At 43.9% G+C, this 19,426-nt stretch overlaps 1 protein-coding gene across 2 annotated transcripts in view; it reads right to left on the minus strand.

Moving 5' to 3' along the window:
- Positions 1 to 19,426, minus strand: part of UBE2O (ubiquitin conjugating enzyme E2 O) — a 61,659-nt gene that overhangs the window by 26,638 nt on the left and 15,595 nt on the right. The window contains exons 1-2 of one of the 2 annotated variants that reach the window (XM_058852276.1): positions 10,611 to 10,629; positions 2,300 to 2,359 (exon numbers count right to left, since the gene is read on the minus strand). In XM_058852276.1, the coding sequence (XP_058708259.1) occupies positions 2,300 to 2,311 (12 nt within the window). In that variant the 5' untranslated portion in view covers positions 2,312 to 2,359; positions 10,611 to 10,629. Of the gene's footprint in view, positions 1 to 2,299; positions 2,360 to 10,610; positions 10,630 to 19,426 lie in introns of those variants that run through there. The other variant, XM_058852275.1, reaches the window with a different exon arrangement.

Below are 19,426 nucleotides of genomic sequence, written 5' to 3' on the forward strand. Positions count from 1 at the left end.
AGCAAACACAGCCTCCTATCCCGTATCTTCCACCTCCCATCCTTCTCTTTCCCTCAGCACTCTCTTTTCTAATAAGAGGATTTTTATACCACCCTTTTTCCTTTGTTTAAAATGGACAGCATAGCCCAGCATCCTTTGAAGCAACAAAATCCAGGTGTCTGACAGATTACAGACCTGCTTCTTACCTTTTCCCCAAATTAGCATATCACCTGGAAGAATTAACTCTGGCACTCTTCCCGCTTCTCATCCAGCTGGATTAGACTTTCAGGCCCAACTGCACTCAGTGAAAATGATCTCATTTTATGCATTTCCCCCTGAAGCAGTCTTTTCCCACACTCAGTGCTCAATGAGAAGCACATGGATTTGAGTCAGCTCTCCTCTCTTGAGGAACAGAGGATTTTGAGTCCTTCCCGCTCAAGGTTAAAAACAAGCCCTAAGAGGGTGTGTTGAATACAGAATAAGTTCCACATTCCCCATTTGCCAGGCCAACTGGCGCAGGGCAACCATCCCACATCCTGAATTTGGCAGGCTGACACTTGCAGGTTTTCTATTTTAAACGCTTCTGTAATTTTTAGAATATATCTGTTAGCAAGTGAAGGTTTTCTTTGGGATAAAGGGGGGTTTATTGTTTAATTTACCACTAACATTTAAAAACATTTCAGGATGAGGAAATGTAAGTCATACTCAGATTTGTTATGCTTTCTAATAGACAGAAGAAATTAAGTTATAACCTCACCATTCCATTGATTGAAAAAATGAAGTTACTGGGCACAAGATTCAAGCAAATACCATTATTTAAACATGCAAACCGACAAAAATGAATGTACAAGACAACTGCTGGGTACATATCTACCAAAACATGTGCAGCAAGCCAGGGGAGCCAATTTCTGCTCAAATGAGTATGGAAATGGCAAACAAAAGCAGCACATCCATGTTTGCCAAGAGGAGAACAACCTGCTGTCCTGAAAGCTTAAAATGACTTTAAGAAGCACTGGATCAAACAGTTTAGAGATAGGACTCAAAGCATCCCCCTGAGTGAGAAAAATACTGATGGCTCCAGCTGTGCCAGGTACAACACTGAACAGCCAATAATTCTCATTTCTATGTGTTCATTGTTTCGGATGAGAACCCTTTCATAAAGCTGCAGTTTTAATATGTTGACTTCAAATTTCCATTTCAAACAACCATTAAATTTCTTAAGGAAATACTTTGCTTCAGCAATTTCCAAATTATCATTCAAGCTCTTCATTACTTTTTTTCTTCTTTGTAATATTCTGTGAAAAAGGGGGTGAGTTTATTTCTATTAATTGACAAAAAAAGAGGCTTGATTTAAAAATAACAAAAACCCAAACAAGCCAGGCAGGTCAGAGAATAGCCTTCTCTATCCCTGCACCAGGCTGCACACCATGTGGTGCAACTGCAGCAGTTAGTGGCCAGCTGCTTCCTTCATCACAGCCTTGGTAGCCACATTGCTGGAAGCAAGTCAAGAGAAGATAGAGGCAAGCACATGGCAGGGCCATATGGCTCAGGGTTAGAGGTTAGTTCTGAGCCACAGCAAGAAACTGCCAACCTTGCTGAGCTCCTAAAGAGAGCACATCCTATCTCATCATTGATACTCAACAATCTCCCCAGTATTCCCTACACAAAACCCAAATCCACACATCTCTGATAGGCACAACGGCCACACAACTAGAACAGTGGCTGGGACATGGAACAGCATCCAGAAAGAGCAAAGGGAACAATTATCAGCTGCTGTTTAAGAACCAGCTTGCTTTCTGTCAACCTAGCTGTGCTGGATGCTCCAGCAGTGTTGGGTTTCTGCATTTCTGTGAGAAGCTCGAAAAGATGCTGCTCACTGTAGACTGAGAGGCGTGTCTGAAAATACTCCCTCCAAATTCTCTACCAGAGCACACAAAAAGGCAAAGGCAAGCAGTGAAACTGGGATCTGCCCTCGCTCCAACCTCCCTGTTAAATCTGGGAGAGCAGGTCCACAGTCCCCATATCTCAGAATGGATTAATATAAAACTTTAGGAATGGCAGGGTGGACAGGCTTCTTGTCTCCTTCCCTGAGCATGACTGGGATTGCTTGCTCAGGAGACCTTTGCAGATATGCAACTGCAGAGAGGCAGCCTTAGCAGAATTCCATTTTCACTGGATGCAGCTAAGTCTATCCAACATACTTAAAATAGAACATGCTCAAAGCATTAGTGTCCAGCTCCATTCAGGCAATTTGGCACATCCCAGAAATCCATGCAGCAGTATCACAGTCAAAAAGGGATAAAGGAAAGAAAGCACTTACGCTGGAGCTCATGTGTCTGACCACATCTCGAGGGACCACTGAGCGATCTTCAAGTTTCAGCTAAGAGGAGAGAGAAAGAGAGGTTGGCTTTAGTGGTGACCCCACATGATACTCAGTCAGAAATAACATGACAAATACAAATGCACAGTATCCCAACCCTCCAGACTGAGGAGGATTGCAGCGGATGATGCTGAGGCACTTCCATACACAGAGTTAATCCCCTTGGCACAGTAGCGAAATCCAGTTGACAGATCTGACATCAGCAACCAGGGGCTCCATCCATGACTGTGCTCTAAGTCAGCAGACACATCAAAAAGGGTGCAGACATTGACTCATTCATCCCCTCAAGTTTCCCTCCCCTCTTCCTGCACCACACATCATTTCCTACCCACATCCAGCATATGTAGTAGAGAAGACAGAAGACACACAAAGCAGCACATCACACCACAGTTGCATCTCATCCTGCACGGTTTCACCCAAGATACTTCCAAATATCTGTGGAAAGCCTGTTTGGCCTGGGACACATAAAGCAAGGTCTTGTACAGTAAGAAGTCTTGGCTGGCAGGGGAACAGGTGACAAACCCACTGCAGCAAGCACTTGTCTTGAAAAAAAAGGAAAAGAAATGGCTGTTTCTGCACTTAGAAGCTCTCAGGTACACACAGGTAACAAAACATCAGTAAGACCATGGATAAACTCAAAGTACTGCTTATTCCAGCTCCTGCTAAAGCACTTGCTGGCAAAGAGCTTGTTCTGGCAACAAAGGATGTGGTTGGACCATCCTTACATACCCTACAGCAGCTCACACAGACCTGTGGGCACCAGGAGTGCTCCTGGAAAGGCAATGTATCACTTGATGAATCTCCAGTGATTTACCAAGTGATGTCCTTCCAAAAGTGGCCCTTCATCCAGCTCTTTCAGTGACCTCAAGACAACTTGCAGGCTATTTCATTAAGTGTTTTCAACAAGCTTAAAATGACAAATTGCAGCTGCCATTGAATACACTGGAATGCTACATGAGAGATGATGTTCTACAGGAGGCCACAAGAGTGAACTCCAATTTCAGGCTTGCTCATCCTCCCAGTAACTCAGGTAAAATCTCCCTCTGCTGAACAGGGAGAAGCATAATCTGCATTTCAGTGGTCCAGAAGTCATTTGCATTGGTACATCACTCTGAGCCCTGCAAACACATTAATTACGCACCCTGTGCTCTGGGAAGTGACACATGAATGCACCATCAGGGACAGAGCCTCTTTTACATGTCACTTTCTGAACCAACCGTGCCACTGCTGCTGCATTCCCGGCTTTTCCTTCTTCATCCCCAGCCTGAACTCCACTGTGCTTTGTCAGCATTTCATCCTAACCCACTCCCTGGCTTACAGCCTGCTTTACTAAATTAAACAAATCTATAATCCAAGAACAGGATCTGGAATCAAACCAAAGGACCTGAGCATTTATCATCTTCTTGACTGCATGTTTCAGTAAGAGAGGAAGGGATCCAGCCAGCCAGGCTTTTAGACCCAACTTCTGGAGTCAGAACCACACCGGAGCGGGAAACCTGAAGCTCACAGCCCATTTCCAGATTGTAGAAGTGTTTTCACTGCCTCCCACATCCCACTGCGGTATATAGATAGACATCAATTTTTATACAGCTTTCTAAAATTATTTGTTAAAGTAAGTACTGTATAGGCAGCCTTTTAAAATCCACAATCAGGCTGCAACACTCACATTCCAGTAAGTACTCAGGCATGAGCAGCAGTTTGGGTATTGTAACTGAAGTTTTCTCGCTGCACAGCTCCAAGTGTATGATACCTTCATTTCAAAATGCATTAGGGCTTAAATTGATGCATTATGTTTCAACACATCACTGAGCCATGCTTCTCCCTATGATGCAGCCTCTGAAGAACCCAGATTGTCAAGATGATTCAATGTTACCCAGCAGCAGCAATATCTTTGGGTTAGTCAATGCTGGTAAATCACAGAAGCTGTAAATAAGCAGCATTCCCATTTTGTGATTCTTCCTCAAGAATATAATCATACAAATTCTTCCCAAAGCAAAACTTTCTCTACAGGGAGACTATATTTAACCTATTTTCAGGTCTCTTGGCTTTTAAAGGCAGCACTATTTTCAGCTTCATGTGCCAGACCCACCTGTCTCAGTCGCAAGGAAAAGCAAGCCAAGGAGAAGGCAGAATGCCAGCATCAGCAATAAATACTTCACAGGTCTGTCATGTCACTAAAGATTCAAAACCCACAAGAAACCCGACCAAAGCTGTAATGGCTGTTGATGAACACAACAGTTCAGTCATTCCTCCTGTCCTCTGTCACACCCAGAGCAATGTGATCATCAACTGATGGACAGCCCCCTCCTTCAGCACCAAGGGAATTCTGTTGCAGAAGCACTTTTAAAATAGGTCCTCACTGCTCAGTTGCTATATTTACATCTATGAAAGTCAGTATTAACACAGCTGGGTTTATATTCTAGCCATGTGCCTCAGTAATAGCCCCAAGAATGAGAAAAAGCAGTTTCCCAGAGATGCTCTGAGGGATCCTATGCTCCTGTTGCCAAGCTGAGCTCCCTCCTCAAATGCAAAATGTGTTTTGTGTTGCCTTTTTAAAAAATAAATCCACTATTAAGGCAAACCAAAGACACTCATCACTACACATACATTTTACCCTGGTGAAGAGGGATGACACACCCAGCCTGGGGTCAGTTATGTTCCTTACAGCCTTGACTGCAAAAAGAAGTAGCAGAATAGTTCTGGCCCTCATTTATTTCCTTTGCTATTCAGATGATCTCTTGGTGCTCAGCACTGAATCAGTGCCTGAGCTCTATAGGAAATTTACTCATCAAAAGGCAGCAGCTGCAATCTGGAGAACACCTGATACTTTACCAGGGCTGATGATGCTCTCAAACCACACACAGCAGGAGGGGTACATAAATTCCGATTTTCTGCATAGAGAACAAGCACCAACAGGACCACATTCCCCTTTTCACCTGAGTCATCTCACCTCAAATGAAGTAAGGGAGCCATCAGGGCTCACACCTGGAACTGGGCAGATGGGGAGAGAACAGACATTTCCACTGAGCATTAACTCGTTAAGACTTGGGAGCTTTCTGCTTTCGGACACTTGCCTAATTTTTTATTACAAACTTGTCATTTGAAACAAAATCTTTGTGGTTTGGGTTTTGTTTGTTTAAACTAACAGCAGAGGTTGAGAGAGACGTCTGTGGCAGAAAGCTGGATCCTCACTTCAGCAAACAATTTGGCAGTGAGGTGCAAACATCCCTGGGCAGGGATGGGCTAAACTCCCAGTGTAATTCTATGGGTTTAATCTCTGAAGTCCATTTAACAAATACAAGATATGGTGCCAATTTTTCTCTCCAACAACTCCCTGCTGACAAGAGCTCAAAACCAGAACAATCTACTTTGATGATCTGGACTAGCCACAAATGCCAAGTATTGTGGCAGGTAAATAAGCAACAATCACATCTCAAGTTCAGTGACAAATAATATAGGAGTTGCTGGGATTAATATAGGGACAGCCAGTCCTGGGTGGTGTGTATCCAAACAAACTGAGTACCTGAGATACTCAGTAATGGCATAAATCCCTGGTCTCTCTCTGCACACCTAAAGCAGAGCTTAAATTCACTAATTAGCAATTTAGGTTTGCTTATAAATTGATACCCAACAGTGGACAAAACCACTTCTACACAGGCTACAGCTACCAGTGTCACCATCCTCAGAATTTTATCCAACAAAGGAGAAAGGACAACTCATTCACGCTTGCTGCCAGCACATTCTTTCTTTCCTATTCCCACATGGTTTCTTTTCTGCAGGGGGCAGGAGTCTTGGTATTTCACTTTAGGAGGAATAGAAGGTCGCAATTCTGCCTGCAAAGAGCATTTTGGTTTGCTACTGCCACACTGCACTGCAGGTAGACAAGATTGTCACAGGAGGTAAGGATGAAAAACTGACCATATTAGGATAAATTCCTTCATCAAAAGGGCTGTCAAGCACTGGCACAGGATGCCCAGGAAAGTGGCAGAGTCACCATCTCTGGAGGGATTTAAAAGATGTGCAGCTGTAGAACTTGGGGGACAGCATTAAGTGGTGGGTTTGGCAGTGCTGAGTTAATGGTTGAACTCAAAGGTCTTTTCCAACCTAAAGAACTGGGATGTCTGACCAATAAAGAATTACATTTGCTCAAGGATGACAGTGTGATCTCACAGCCTCTACCTCCAACACAATCGCTGTGGTGACAACATCACTTTCTATTCCAGACACATTCTGAATTTCATCCTCCAAAACAAGAGCTCTGAGAATAAGCTCGTACAGATGGAGGAGAAAAAGCAGCACACACACATTGGTATCTGCTTATAAAAATGAGAATACAAAGCACCACCAAAAAAAAAGTAGGAAAGCACAATGCTGGATATGAAACTCTGTATGTTGACCTGAACTGCTGTATGATGGTTGAGATGTTTATCCAGCTGACTCAGAAGTGAATTATCTATTATGAAAGCTGCTTCTGCCTCTTGACTTAAACAAGGACTTGGACAGCAGTGGCCACCACAAGGGCAGAGAGGCCAGGCTCAGACCTGCACAGACCTGTCACTTCTATTCAAGTCTGGGCTACTTGTCCATCTCACAGGTCCCAACCCTCGCCTTGCACATCTTATGTAACTGATCTCATTTAAAGCACAGCTCCCAGGCTCTGCACCTACAACTATAAACAAAAAAACTGTAAAAAAAAGAAGACATTACTTGCTATTTTGTGAAGCCTATTTTGAATTCTCTCAATGGGACTAAGAAAGAGAGTGTGAGGGGAAAAATAATCATGTCTTTTTTAGATGTATTATCATTTTCTGGTCTCCTTTTTAGGCAAGCCATAGAAAACATGTCACACTTTTTCTTTTTGTGACAATGAACAAACATTGTGATGGAGGAGACATGAACTAGGTGCCTGATTTCTGTCCAACATCAACAGTTAGAACTTTAGACTCACACAGATGGAGGGGTTTTTTTTAAGCTGCACTGGAGAGCTCTCTTGGCAAGCCAATATCTGAATCTGTTCTGGAGTTAAAAATTAATCCACGCCCTGGGACATTCCTCCAGGGTCACCAGGACTGTCAGTGTCCTACAATCCCCACATTAGCATTCTGTTTTGAATGGACAGCACTTACTTGAGAGCTTGGAAGTTGCCATGGAAACTTGTAACATCAATGCTAGAAGATGAAGAAAACCCACAGGTTAAGAGCAAACCACAGGGAAATCAAGTACTGCAGCAACAGGTAACAAGGTAACAGGTAACAGATCTCTCCAAACCTCAGTACCACAACTCTATAACCAGTTAAAGCTAAATCCAAATGTCTGGTGCTGGGAAAAGGTAAAACCTTGCTTCGCTGAACTGACAGACAGGCTCCTTGGAGGCATTTTGAAGGACCTGGACAGCCTCTCAGCACCTGAAACAGGACATGATGTACCACAGTTCCCTTGCCTGGTTTCTAAACCCAAAAGCAAATAGATCCTTTTGTCCAGTCCTGAAGCTGTGACTTGGAAACCTCCACCAGATGCACTGGTTTGTGACTGGGACCACTGCCAGGCTTTTAATTGTCAGGTTAAGAGGAAACCTCCTTACTACATGAAGCAGCTCCTGGCCACCACTAGATCCTAGTGGGACTAGGAGAAAACAAAGCAGCTCCAGAGCTGCCTTGGCACTGGAATGGCTTTGGGATGGGTGCTCATGGCAGGAGCAAGCACAACTGGTAGCAGCCAACCCAACTTAGCATCCCCCAGCTCTTATTTTTTTAACTCTAAGGTCTGATTACACATCCAAATTCACTTCAGCTGAAACAGTAGTGTAGCAATCAATTCAACACAAGCTGTTTTTATTTTAAATCTAGATGAGGTGTCTAAAAAAGCAAGTCAGCTGTCCAAATATAGCATAGATACACCAAGCTAGATGACAAAGGTTCAGAAATTCAATGACCCAGAAGATCTGAAGCTAAGATATTTTAATATCTTTTCAGTATCAACACATTACCAATGGCATCACACACTACTCTTGGAAAAATATGTTCCACATCCAAATTCACTTCCTTTGAAAGACTTGTGTTAAACTGATCAGGCTGCACTGCACATGAGCAGCTGTAAAAAGCGAGAAGACAAAGCAACAGCAGAGAATCCCCTGGAAGCTCAGAGTTGATTCACACTGTGACATTTGAAGTGGCACATGTTTCACTTCTAACTGGAGTTTTCCAGCCATGCTGGGGTTTTATGGGAAAGAAAGATGGGCTAATGGGACGGAAGACAGGCTACTAGAAACTTAAGACTCCCGAGAACTAAAATTCTACTACTCAGAAGAGCTGAACAATGAGCTACACAATACAGAGGGTTTTAAAAACAACCCTTGAGGGATGCAGCTGCAAAAATATGAAAATAAATCTTTTGCACTGATTGGTACAAAAGTTCTGCCTATGACACCTCCTGGCTACTCCTACATGGCAAGCACAAGTAGTCTGTGGCTCTTTCAGACAAAAAAGAATTCACAATCTGCTGGAGACAGGAGGCTGCATTACTTGCAGAACTGCACCCTTCTGGGGCAAGGTCTAAACTTTTGCCTGCACAAATATTAAATGTCAGAGGATTATGTGGCTTTTTACACCAGCACAGAACTGAGCTGGTCACTGCTCTGCCACATAACTCATACCTTTAATTCAAAGAATGGTGGGGGCTGGAAGGGACTTTAAAACCATCTTGTTCCACCCCCTGTCATGGACAGGGACACCTTCCACTATATCAGGTTGCTCCAAGCCCCATCCAACCTGGCCATTAACACTTCCAGGGATGGGGCAAGCACAGCTTCTCTGGGCAACCTGGAGACATACAGAGATTTTCACACATTTTACTTTAGCATCATTCTGCATTTTCATAACATCATGATATTGCTTGTCATCTGAAGGCACTTGAAGAATCACAAAAGGAGAAAATACTTAAGTTACTTAGGAATTGCATCAGAAGATTAAAAATTTGTTCAATATGAATATGAACAACTGAACTAACTCTCAAGAGTCTTGAGTGCTTCAGGAACACACAGTTCCATTTGGTTTGGACAAAGAAGGACAGTTAGCAGGACCTTTGTTTCCTGTGTTCTGTGCAAGAGTCCAAAAGCCTGTTCATGAGGCTGCTTTGGGCAGTGCAAAACACCCCTCTGTGAAAGGTCAGGTTGATGATTAACTTCAGGTACAGGACAGAACACGGGTAGGCAGTGAGGGTGCTAAAATGCTCCCTGATCTGAAATAAATGCTTTACAACACTTCACAGAGGCTAAGATGAAACCAAGACAGCTTTGCGTGGCAGCAGCTCTACCTGCAGGCAGTCACCTGATCATAGATTACAATTCTTTTGTTCATGCAACCAGGAGCTCTGAATCTGCCAATCATCCAACATTCAGCACATCCACAGCGGCACAAACTAAGATTCACCACTAAGCCAACCCCAAGTAGTGCCTGCTACCTGCAAACTACTGTGGATTGATTGTACAATTTTAACATAACAATTTTTTTTCAGAAAACAAGAAAAAGGCATGGCCTAAAGTAGAATTTCCTAATTAGCTCATGAAGATTCCATCAGTGGTAGGGATGAACACAGCAGTTTCCAGCCCCAGGCCAGCACACACTGCTATAAAACACACTTGCCTGTCACCAGCTGAATGTCTACAAAACTCTAAACCCCTGTACTAAGGGAACATGATTTTTTATCTAATTACACACAAGCTGAATCCAGGGCTGCCAGAGCCAGGCAGCACCTGCCATCATGTAGAGTCGCTGAGTAAACAACAAGTGAGTTCATGGCAGGCAGCAAAGAAGAGAAGTCTCTGCAACACCCACAGGAGAGCAGGCAGTCTGAAAAATGAGAACCAGATCACTGACTCCACATCACTGTTCCCTTTTGACACTGCTAGAGGTGCAGGAAGGCTTGTAACACAGCAGCTCTGAAATCCAGCTGTGTCATTAGTTCTGATAATCTCCCAAAGCTGCAAAGCCTCCCTGGGGATCTGCAGCTCTTGTAAGACAAAGTCACAGCTCTGTAATTTGTCTTCATGACATATTATGGAGACACAGAAACCTGAAGTCCCTCAGTTGAGTCCCTTCCAATTTCAGGCTGAAGCTTCCTGAGGCTCCCCTATTTCCACAATGATCTGCAATGGACTTGTAGCTATTGTTGCTCCTGTTCATATTTCTGCTCCCACAACCTATTGGTTTTTATTTTTGTCTTCCTAATTATTTTTGGGTAATAAAGCACAAACCTCCTTCCACAGCAAAGTTCTGATCTTTCAGCCACAGCCAAACAATGCAGGATCTTCCCCTCCTCCCAACAAATACCACCTTTGAGCCCCTTGGCAGAAAAGACACCAAGATTCTACTTTCCTTTTCCAAGGTAGAGATTGGTTAAAAAGTTTGAATAAGTCATTGGATGAAACAAAAGTTCACTGTAATTATAACGTGGGTAAGTGCTGTGCTTTGGAGCATTTAACAGAAATCTTTTGCTAAGCAAAAGTAAATCTACTTGGATTTCCTTTGTCCAAGAAGTATTATTTATAAATTTTACTGGCAACAAATCACTTCTGTGGCTCTGCATATTTACATGATATTTTGGAAAACACTACAACACAGATTCCCTGGCCCAATGAATCTACCACTCTGAAAACAAAGTACAAGGCAGTAGTTCAAGGGAAGGAAGATAAGACAGCAGCAAAGTTACTGGGTTATTTTTTAAAGGAAATTAAGTAGATTTGGAAACATTTCCCAGAAGACAGAATGTGGTTGGGAGAGAGGAGGAACCTGGAAGTAGAAAGCTGCATAAATGGAAAGCTGCATAAACAATAGCCACTCTCAGCTTTTCAGTATCCTCAGCCTCACTTTTCTGTCTGGTGTGCAAATGCTCAATACCACCACACACCCGCATGTGCCAGCCTGGGTTGGGTGCCTGTACAAGGGGTAAAGCAACAAAGACAACCTGATATAGGAAGAAAAAAAATCACAGAATAGTTTGAATTTTGCCAACCTTGTCATCAAGTGCTGTTTGTTCAAACAGTACATTCCATATACTCACTCCCATCAACCAATAACCAGGACTTTCATCTGGGAACACAATCAAACCCTGTGTCTGCAAAAAGGTTTCCAAAACTTTAGAGGATATAAAAATAATAAAACAAAATAATAAAGAAAAACAATTCAGAAAGCATGAACTTTTAAAAAAAAGCATGCTCAGCATAAAGATACAGAAGGGTAAGGTTTGAAAGTATGTGGCTATGACTAGAAAACATGCAAAGATCTTTCAAGAGAAGATTTAGTGACTAGGAAGTCACTTAGAGTCCTACAGGGAATCTTTCAAAGATGTCCCCAGTTACAAGATTTAATCTAAATGTTGGATCTTAGTTCTTAGCAGCAGTTTATAGTAAAAAATTATCTCCCTTCTCAGTGTTTACAGTTCTTGCCTCATGTACTCAATCTTCTGGGTACACCAGTTCTGGGAACATCAACTGTTAAATAGAAAAGACAAAAGGATAATCTCCAGGTGCAATGTCCCAAAAGCAAAGATTATTACAGGACACCCCATCCCATCTTCTTACATTAGAATGGCTGAGTAAAAGCAATATTACTCTATCACCTCTGCCTACATATTTGAGGAAAGCTTGACCAAGAGCAGTGCTCCAGCACCAGATGGCACTGTTACCTGAGGAAAACCGCAGGAGACTGGAGTTACAGGCACAGGAGAAGCTGCTGGAGAGCAGTAAGCAGGAAAGTGGACAACATTTTGCCTATACATCAGCCAACACTGCTCACAGAGGCTGCCTCAACGCTCCCACAGTAAAGCCTCACCCAAAGTACAGATCAGAGCCAGCAAACCCTAGGGAGAAACTGCTGTGAGGAACCCAGCAGCTCCACAAAGCCCCAAGCCCAGCGTGTCAAGAGATGCCCAGTTCCAACAGGACCTAAGGAATGGCTGTGGAGACCCTGGTGAACATCTGACCATGCAAGTGAAAGCAATGGCTGTGCTGCTCTTTTCAGCAGCACCTGATAATCCCTCAGGGAGATGCATTTGAGTGCTAGAAGAAACTCTCCTGAGGAGCTCACATGGATGCTGACACCATCCAGTGTGATAGGAAGAAGAGATTCCCATTTCAGCCTCCAGTCTGGATTCCCAGGATTCCCAACAGCCCACTGTTTTAACTTGCCAATTAAGGTGTGCTCCTCCTTGTGTTCAAAAATAGTCTGTCCAGTAGCTCTTTCGTTTACCTGAAGTAAAAGAATTTCTCAAATTGTTGCCTTGGGAAGAAGATGGCAGTTGTTATTATGCAACAGGTTTTCCAGGCTCTTGCTGGACCTGGATGGATGGGGATGCCATCTGGACAGCATCAGCAACACAGAAATTAGTCACTGGCCACTCTGAGCTGCATTTGGGGCATATTGCCAGGTCTGGAGGAAAGAGTGAGGCTGCTCAGATCTCCATCTGCCTTTCAGAGGATAAAAAGGATGCTGTGAGGAAATCTGTGTGACTGTTGCTGGCCAATTCACTCCCGAGGCACAACAGGTGTACTTCACCTTTCTACATCGTCTTTTAGAGTAGAGGAGTGTATCCACAAAAAAAATACTCCTTTGTTCCACATTCCTGAAGCAAACCAGGGTGGGCTCTTTTGCTGAACTAAACTGGACTCTGCTGGGTTGGTGGTAACTCTGTGCTGGGGCACAAAGCATTCTCCTTCCCCTTTGCAATCAGGTCAGCAGCACACAGGAGAAACTCCTTATTAGCCCACAGCAAAAAATCCACCTTGCAAAAACTGCCAGGGAACAACAAGAGGGAGACATATCAACAGAAAATCACCGTGTCTGCTTTCCAGCTGGTTAGCTCATTTGCTGCTGCTGTGAATACAAACCAGCCATTTAAATTAGCTTCTAATTGTTCACGATTATTCAGACGCAGCATAACCTGAAAGCAGGAAGACGTCAGGCAAGTAGGAGAGAAAGAATGGTTTCAGATGCCTTGACAAGATTCACATATTCATGCCTTACAAGTCTCACAGCCTGCCATCTCCAGCAACGCTGCCTTTCTCACAGACCCCCCAGATGTACGCCAGGCATTGCAGAGGAAGGAGATAATCCATGGGTGTTTCTACACTTCAGGTTTCTACTCTTTCTTGCTCCCATTTTTGGACTGGTTTAAAAATTAAACCAATAATATTTTGGTCTACCCCAGTCGTTCACAGTCTCTGCACACACAGGCAGTTTAAGCAACACTATTTATAAAGCTGCTTAAAATTCTGGACACAGCCAGAGCTCTTTGATAGGATGTCAGCCATGCGACACCCAAACGTAGGAGGTTGACACAGGATGGTTAGTGTAATACAGCCCACTCTCCTTTCCCTTTCTTTCACCCAGAGCCTCCACTACCACCCTCACAGGAGTCCCTTCCCCCACAGACAGCAATGTTTCACAATTGCTGCAATTTTCTCTCCTAGGAAAGAGGGAAGATATTAGTGCGTTATCCTTAAATCCCTAGTGTGTCTGTTTTAGTTCACATATGAGACCCAATGCAAGTCCAGTCTGCAGGTCAAATTACTGTAGGGGACTGAATACAGACATATCTTAAAGAAAAAATTCCTTCACATTCAGCCTGGTTTGGATCCAGAGCTAGAGCACTGCCACAGAGCCAAAATACTCAAATAGGTCTAGGAACTTCAGCAAATTTAATAAACTTGAGCAGGAATATTTTATCAAGTACAGAATCTCCTAGAGGAGACAAAATAACCCTGAAAAGCAATGTATAAATAGCTGTAGCTGAAAGCACAGCAAATGCTGTGTCATGCCACATTCCCAAGTCAATCCCAGGCAGTGAGCACATGAAGCTGCCCAGCCTCCCTTGTACCTTCTCTGAGTTTCATGCCTGCTCTGGAATCAGAGCATCCCCCTGGAGAAATATTCCTGGTTGATCTCACATGCAGAACACACTCCCCAAACACACTGCAGTGCCTTAGTGCTCTGTTACATGGGAGGAATGCTGCATGGACAGACAGGCTGCCTGCAGCCCAAGGAGAAGAGGGAGGGCAGTGGATTCCAGAAGCCGATGAGAACCTGGATAGCTTAGCTGAGAAATACAGGATGCTCAGGCTGGCCTTGGGGGCAGTTTCCACAGCTAGTGATTCAGAGCACTCTGGGGACACTCAAATTTAGCTGACAAGGAAACCCGTGGTACTGGCTCTTCGTGGGGACACAGCCAGGGCAGAGGTCTGGGGTCACCTCGCTGCCTCCTGGCACAGGGCAAAGGCAAACACTGCTTTAAGAGGTACAGTGGCCAATGCTTGCTCCAAGGCAGAGCAAGCATTCTGCAAAGGCTTCCTGTTAAATAACACGGCTTCTGAGCCAGCTGTATCCACAGTTAAGTCAGACATGGCTTAAAAAAATAATCAAAGCCTTTACATTCAGCTGAAGCAACCTCTGGAATGCTAGAGAATCCACACAAAATTCAGTGGCAGCGTGGGTACCCCGTGCATGCATTTATTTCTGATAAACAGCAAAGCCACTCCCCCAGCTCACACTGCAGAAGAGTATGTGAATGCTACTGGGACAATGCAGCACAATTGCATCATTGCCTAAAAAACCTCAGCTGCATTTTCTATTCACTGAAAGAGTTTCAGTTATCCCCCACATACATAAATGCTGTATTGGCCATTACAGAACGGAGGAACAGCCCCTACTGAATCCATATACCAAGCTACAGAAGCTCAGATATTTAATGACTGGATTTCTGCAACCCCTGCACTGTGACATCCCTTTCTGTGAGGGGTGGATCTACCACCTGCGGAATGGCTGGGGGAAGACTAAAACATCTCCCAGGCACAGCAAGTTTAATTCACTGCCTTCTGCTTCTACACTCTATAATACAAAAGCAACCAACCTTCAATTCCTTTCAATAAATCTGAGAAAAATCTCAACAAGAACTGGTGACAGTTAGGATGCAATAGAGACAGAAATATTAAAGCCCTGCAGGATCTGACTTAATACTCCTGAAGCAAAGCCTTGTTTCTCCCTCCTTGCACAGGTAAGTCTACTGGACTGGCTTTTTCTTCCTTCCCATCTCAGCCAGAGCACAAACCTTCCAACACCATTTTTAAAACTCATCAATGTCATCATACAACACTCCTGTATCATTTTGCCTTCGGGTATTTTCTTGGCTGACTTCTAAACCATTTACTATAAGCTCTCCAGATTCTGCCAGCAGCCTGAGACAACACAGCATTTGCCCAGCAGAACATCCAGCATCCACATGGAAACACTACTCTCCTCTCTACATTACTCTGCAGGTTCAGTTATTCAGCAGCATATTTGATGTGACAATAATTCAAGGTTATAGCTTGGGGAATCTTCTTTCCTCCCCATCTCTTCCTTGGGAACTAAGCAACCAAGCAGCACATCTAGAGATGGCTCACAGAACTCACTGAGCCCCTGGTGTAAGTAAACACTTACAGCAATGACACAGGAACCACAGGAGCAATCAACCAGATGTTCCCTGGTTTTGTACAATGTACACACAGCTCAAAGGCAGATTACTAATTTCTCCTCTACACATCTTTTAAGGCTAAATCCTTTCTACATGCATTGATCCTTGCCAGTGGATTATATGCCTCTGGACATAACATGGTTTTCCTCTGGACAGCTACAAACTTCCTGTAGGAATACACCTTTATGCTCCTCTGCTCTGCACAGGCTCTACAGCCCAACAGCTACAGAGCAGTCAAAAATTACTGGGAAAAAATGTCTCCCAGGATACTCAAATCCAGTTTTCAAGGAAGGCTTGTGTGTTTAGGAGACCCAGCATCTGAAGAGTCCCCAGGGGAGTAACATACTTCTAGACCAACCAGGAAGCTGTGAAATATTCCATTTTTAACAAGAAGAATGTTTCTGAGAGACCTGGAACTGCCCCTTCACTAAAAACATTTCTGAAAGGTCACCTCTTATATGCAAGCAAGGCGAGATTGATTGCTAGCAGAACACACCTCAGAGCTGACTATTTCCCTGTAACTGTCAAAGACTAAAGCCACAGAATTTTCCAAACTGGGGTTTAAAACTGTTCTAAGGGATGCTTTGCTGCATCCTTCACCTTGCACACAGATTGGGAAGCTGCTCCTAGCAGGAAAGCTTCCTTAGTGTCTTCTTGGCCCAATGTCATCAACATCACACAGTAACATCACCTGTAAGGTATTTCAATACAGAGCTGGTTAGAGAAGATGCTAAAATAGCATTGGGTGATGTCATGTTTGACTTGGAAACTGTCAAATGTTTCACATTTACTAAGTGCGTTTGTTCCCCTCCTGTCCTTCCCACCCCTCCTTCAGATGTGCCAGCTCAGCCTAAAGTCTGAGATGAGCCAAGGTCTTTCATCTAAAGCACCTGCACTGTGGACACTCAGTAACCTAACTGGATGTAAGCAGCTCTACTGAGATGCCCTTAGAGAAGGAAGCGCTCACTCCAGACAGCACAAGCAAAAAGCAGTAAAAGCCAGTTTGCCCAAAGTCAGCAATTCTGCCTCCAAATGGCCACAGGGCCAGGCAGTGAGTGGCTGTTTTTTCCCCTCTAAAAAAAAGCATCCAAAGCAGAAAGATACCAGGTCCTAGCACAGATGCAATACAGAGTCTTGCACTGTACCTGTGCGAACAGCAAGTATCTTAACCAAGAAGAAAAAATACTAAGGACAAATGATAAAGCTAATCCATTACAAAGCCACTGATCCCTATCCCTGCAGCAGCTTGACTCCCAGTGCATGCTTTGTACATCTGGATGCCTTTGCATCCACACATCAAACAATAAAAACAGTCTGGTGAACAACTAATCAATAGTCTCCTCTGAAAAATAAATTTTACCTTCTTAAGCCAAGTCTGTTATCCTTGACAGCAAGCCCCATATTTCCTGGAACTGTAATTCATTTGATGCCTACTTTGGAAAATTACCTTTTTTGAAGATATATTGCTATGCACATATACAATAGATAAGTGAGCATTTTGCTTTAACACCAGATTCTGTTATGTGCCATACATACATAACACGTTCTTTGCTTTAAGGACTTCAGCTGTAAGAGGGATTTCAGCTCATCACAGCCCCAGTGAAACACTGAGCCATAAACACAGGTAGAGCAGATTTGCAAACACCATAAAAATACCCTTGCAAGATGATTGAGAGGGCTCTGCTCCCCTGACAGCTAGAGCAGTGCTCTGTGTCTTCCTCTTCAGAAAAACTGAAGTTAACTGAACTCTGCCTTTACCCAGCACTGACAAAACGCCACAGTGAGGACTGTTCTGAAAAGCCTTGAAACAGGGACAAAGCTGCAGGCCTGTGACTGAGGAAAGGAATGACTGGACAGCAGATTTCAGAGTTGCTGAAAAGTCACATGGCATGAACTAAACAGCATTAGAACAACCGTAAGCAGAACTGCTCCAAGGTGCTGAGTCCCAGCCATGTTCCAGGAAGGATCCATGGGTTGATAAGCCTTAGGCTGCATTATATGGCCTGTCATTCCTAATTAAACACACAAACTAAGTTCCTCCTTAAAACTGCCCCTGCTCATTAATTGCCACTGTACACTACTCAGATGTGGCAGGCTCCTGAGCAGGAGATGTAACCCCCAGCAGCAACTCCAACTGAGTCAACTCCCAGCAAGCAACTCCAGGCACTGCCAGGACACTCCTATGCTTACAACAGTGATTTTTACTTAACAAAGGTTGCTCAGCTTTGCAGGCATATGCAGGGTACTGTGCCATCAGCCACTGAAATAAATGCAGCAGCACTGGGGTTGAATTTGGTACCTGTGAAAAACTAGGTGCATTGTTAAACTGAGGACAGTAATACACCAAGAAAATGGCACTTCTCCATGCAAAGGTGAACACTCTGCATATACTCAAGTATCTACTCATACTCAAGATACTGTCAAGATTGAAATGTATGTTGAGCATACAGAAAAAGCCACAAAACTGACACTTTTGCTAGGAAATGAAATGACCCACAAAATCCAGAAAGCACCTGATGCACTAGAATCTTTATTGAAAAGTCCTCATGAACATCTGCATAACAACCACCAGCCTGAGGCTTGCTGCTGACAGGCATTCCTCATCTTCTCATCAGAATTTTTTGGGGGATACATCCCATATCAGGTGCACATTAGGTGGTCTCCTGTATGTTACAACACACACCTTTGCAACAAAGTCAAGCAGTGACCACAGAGCACCTCCTTCTCCCCTAACAGCCAGCTTCCATCCTGCTTAATTCCTCCATTTGGATTAATTTCTCATTACCCCAGAGCTCCATGCCTGGCTCAGACTGCCATGGATGCACTGTTACCTTTATCCTATCAGATACCTAAAGGGGCCTCAAGCCTCACTGCTCACCCTGGCCTTGGGCTCTGACACCAGAGAACTATGATTTGGACAATGAAACCATGGCACACAGGAGGATGAACTGGTCAGGATACCAACACTAAAACCTTAAGGACTCTAAGTGCCATGTCATTCAGTAAGGCTGAAGCTGCTATTTAATTAGGCTTGCTTAATGAGTCATATTAAATAGCATATATATGAGAACAGGTTTGCTATTAGTACAAGGACCTCACTGGAAATGCTGCCACTACAATGGTGCAGTTTTTCATTTTATATACTTAACCATGACCTACATTCCTTTGCTCAAAGGAACCCCATCTCCAGAGGGAATGTGCCTCTTTAATCAGCTCCAGCATTTTTTCAGGGTTCAGCAGGGATGGATGGAGTGGCCTTATGTCTCTTCAGATAACACAGCTCACAGAAGCTCCACGAGACAGTGGTAAAAAAAGCCACCAGGTTCAAATAATGGCAGGCACTACCTGCAACCTGATCTGATGGGCACACTCTGCTCCAGAGAGCACTGGGACTGATGAACACCAAAGCTTCCACATGCCCCAAGTGAGCCTGGCCAGCTGCTTTACCTTGTTGGACAAGGGCTTGTCTCCTAGAGAAGTCAAGATCAGATTTGAGGAGGAAGACAAATTCAGAATATGGCTTTGGGGCACTCAGCAATCTCAACTCTTGTCTCCACAGGAAAG

Source organism: Poecile atricapillus, chromosome 17 (assembly GCF_030490865.1).
Source record: "Poecile atricapillus isolate bPoeAtr1 chromosome 17, bPoeAtr1.hap1, whole genome shotgun sequence".
Classification (NCBI taxonomy): domain Eukaryota; kingdom Metazoa; phylum Chordata; class Aves; order Passeriformes; family Paridae; genus Poecile; species Poecile atricapillus.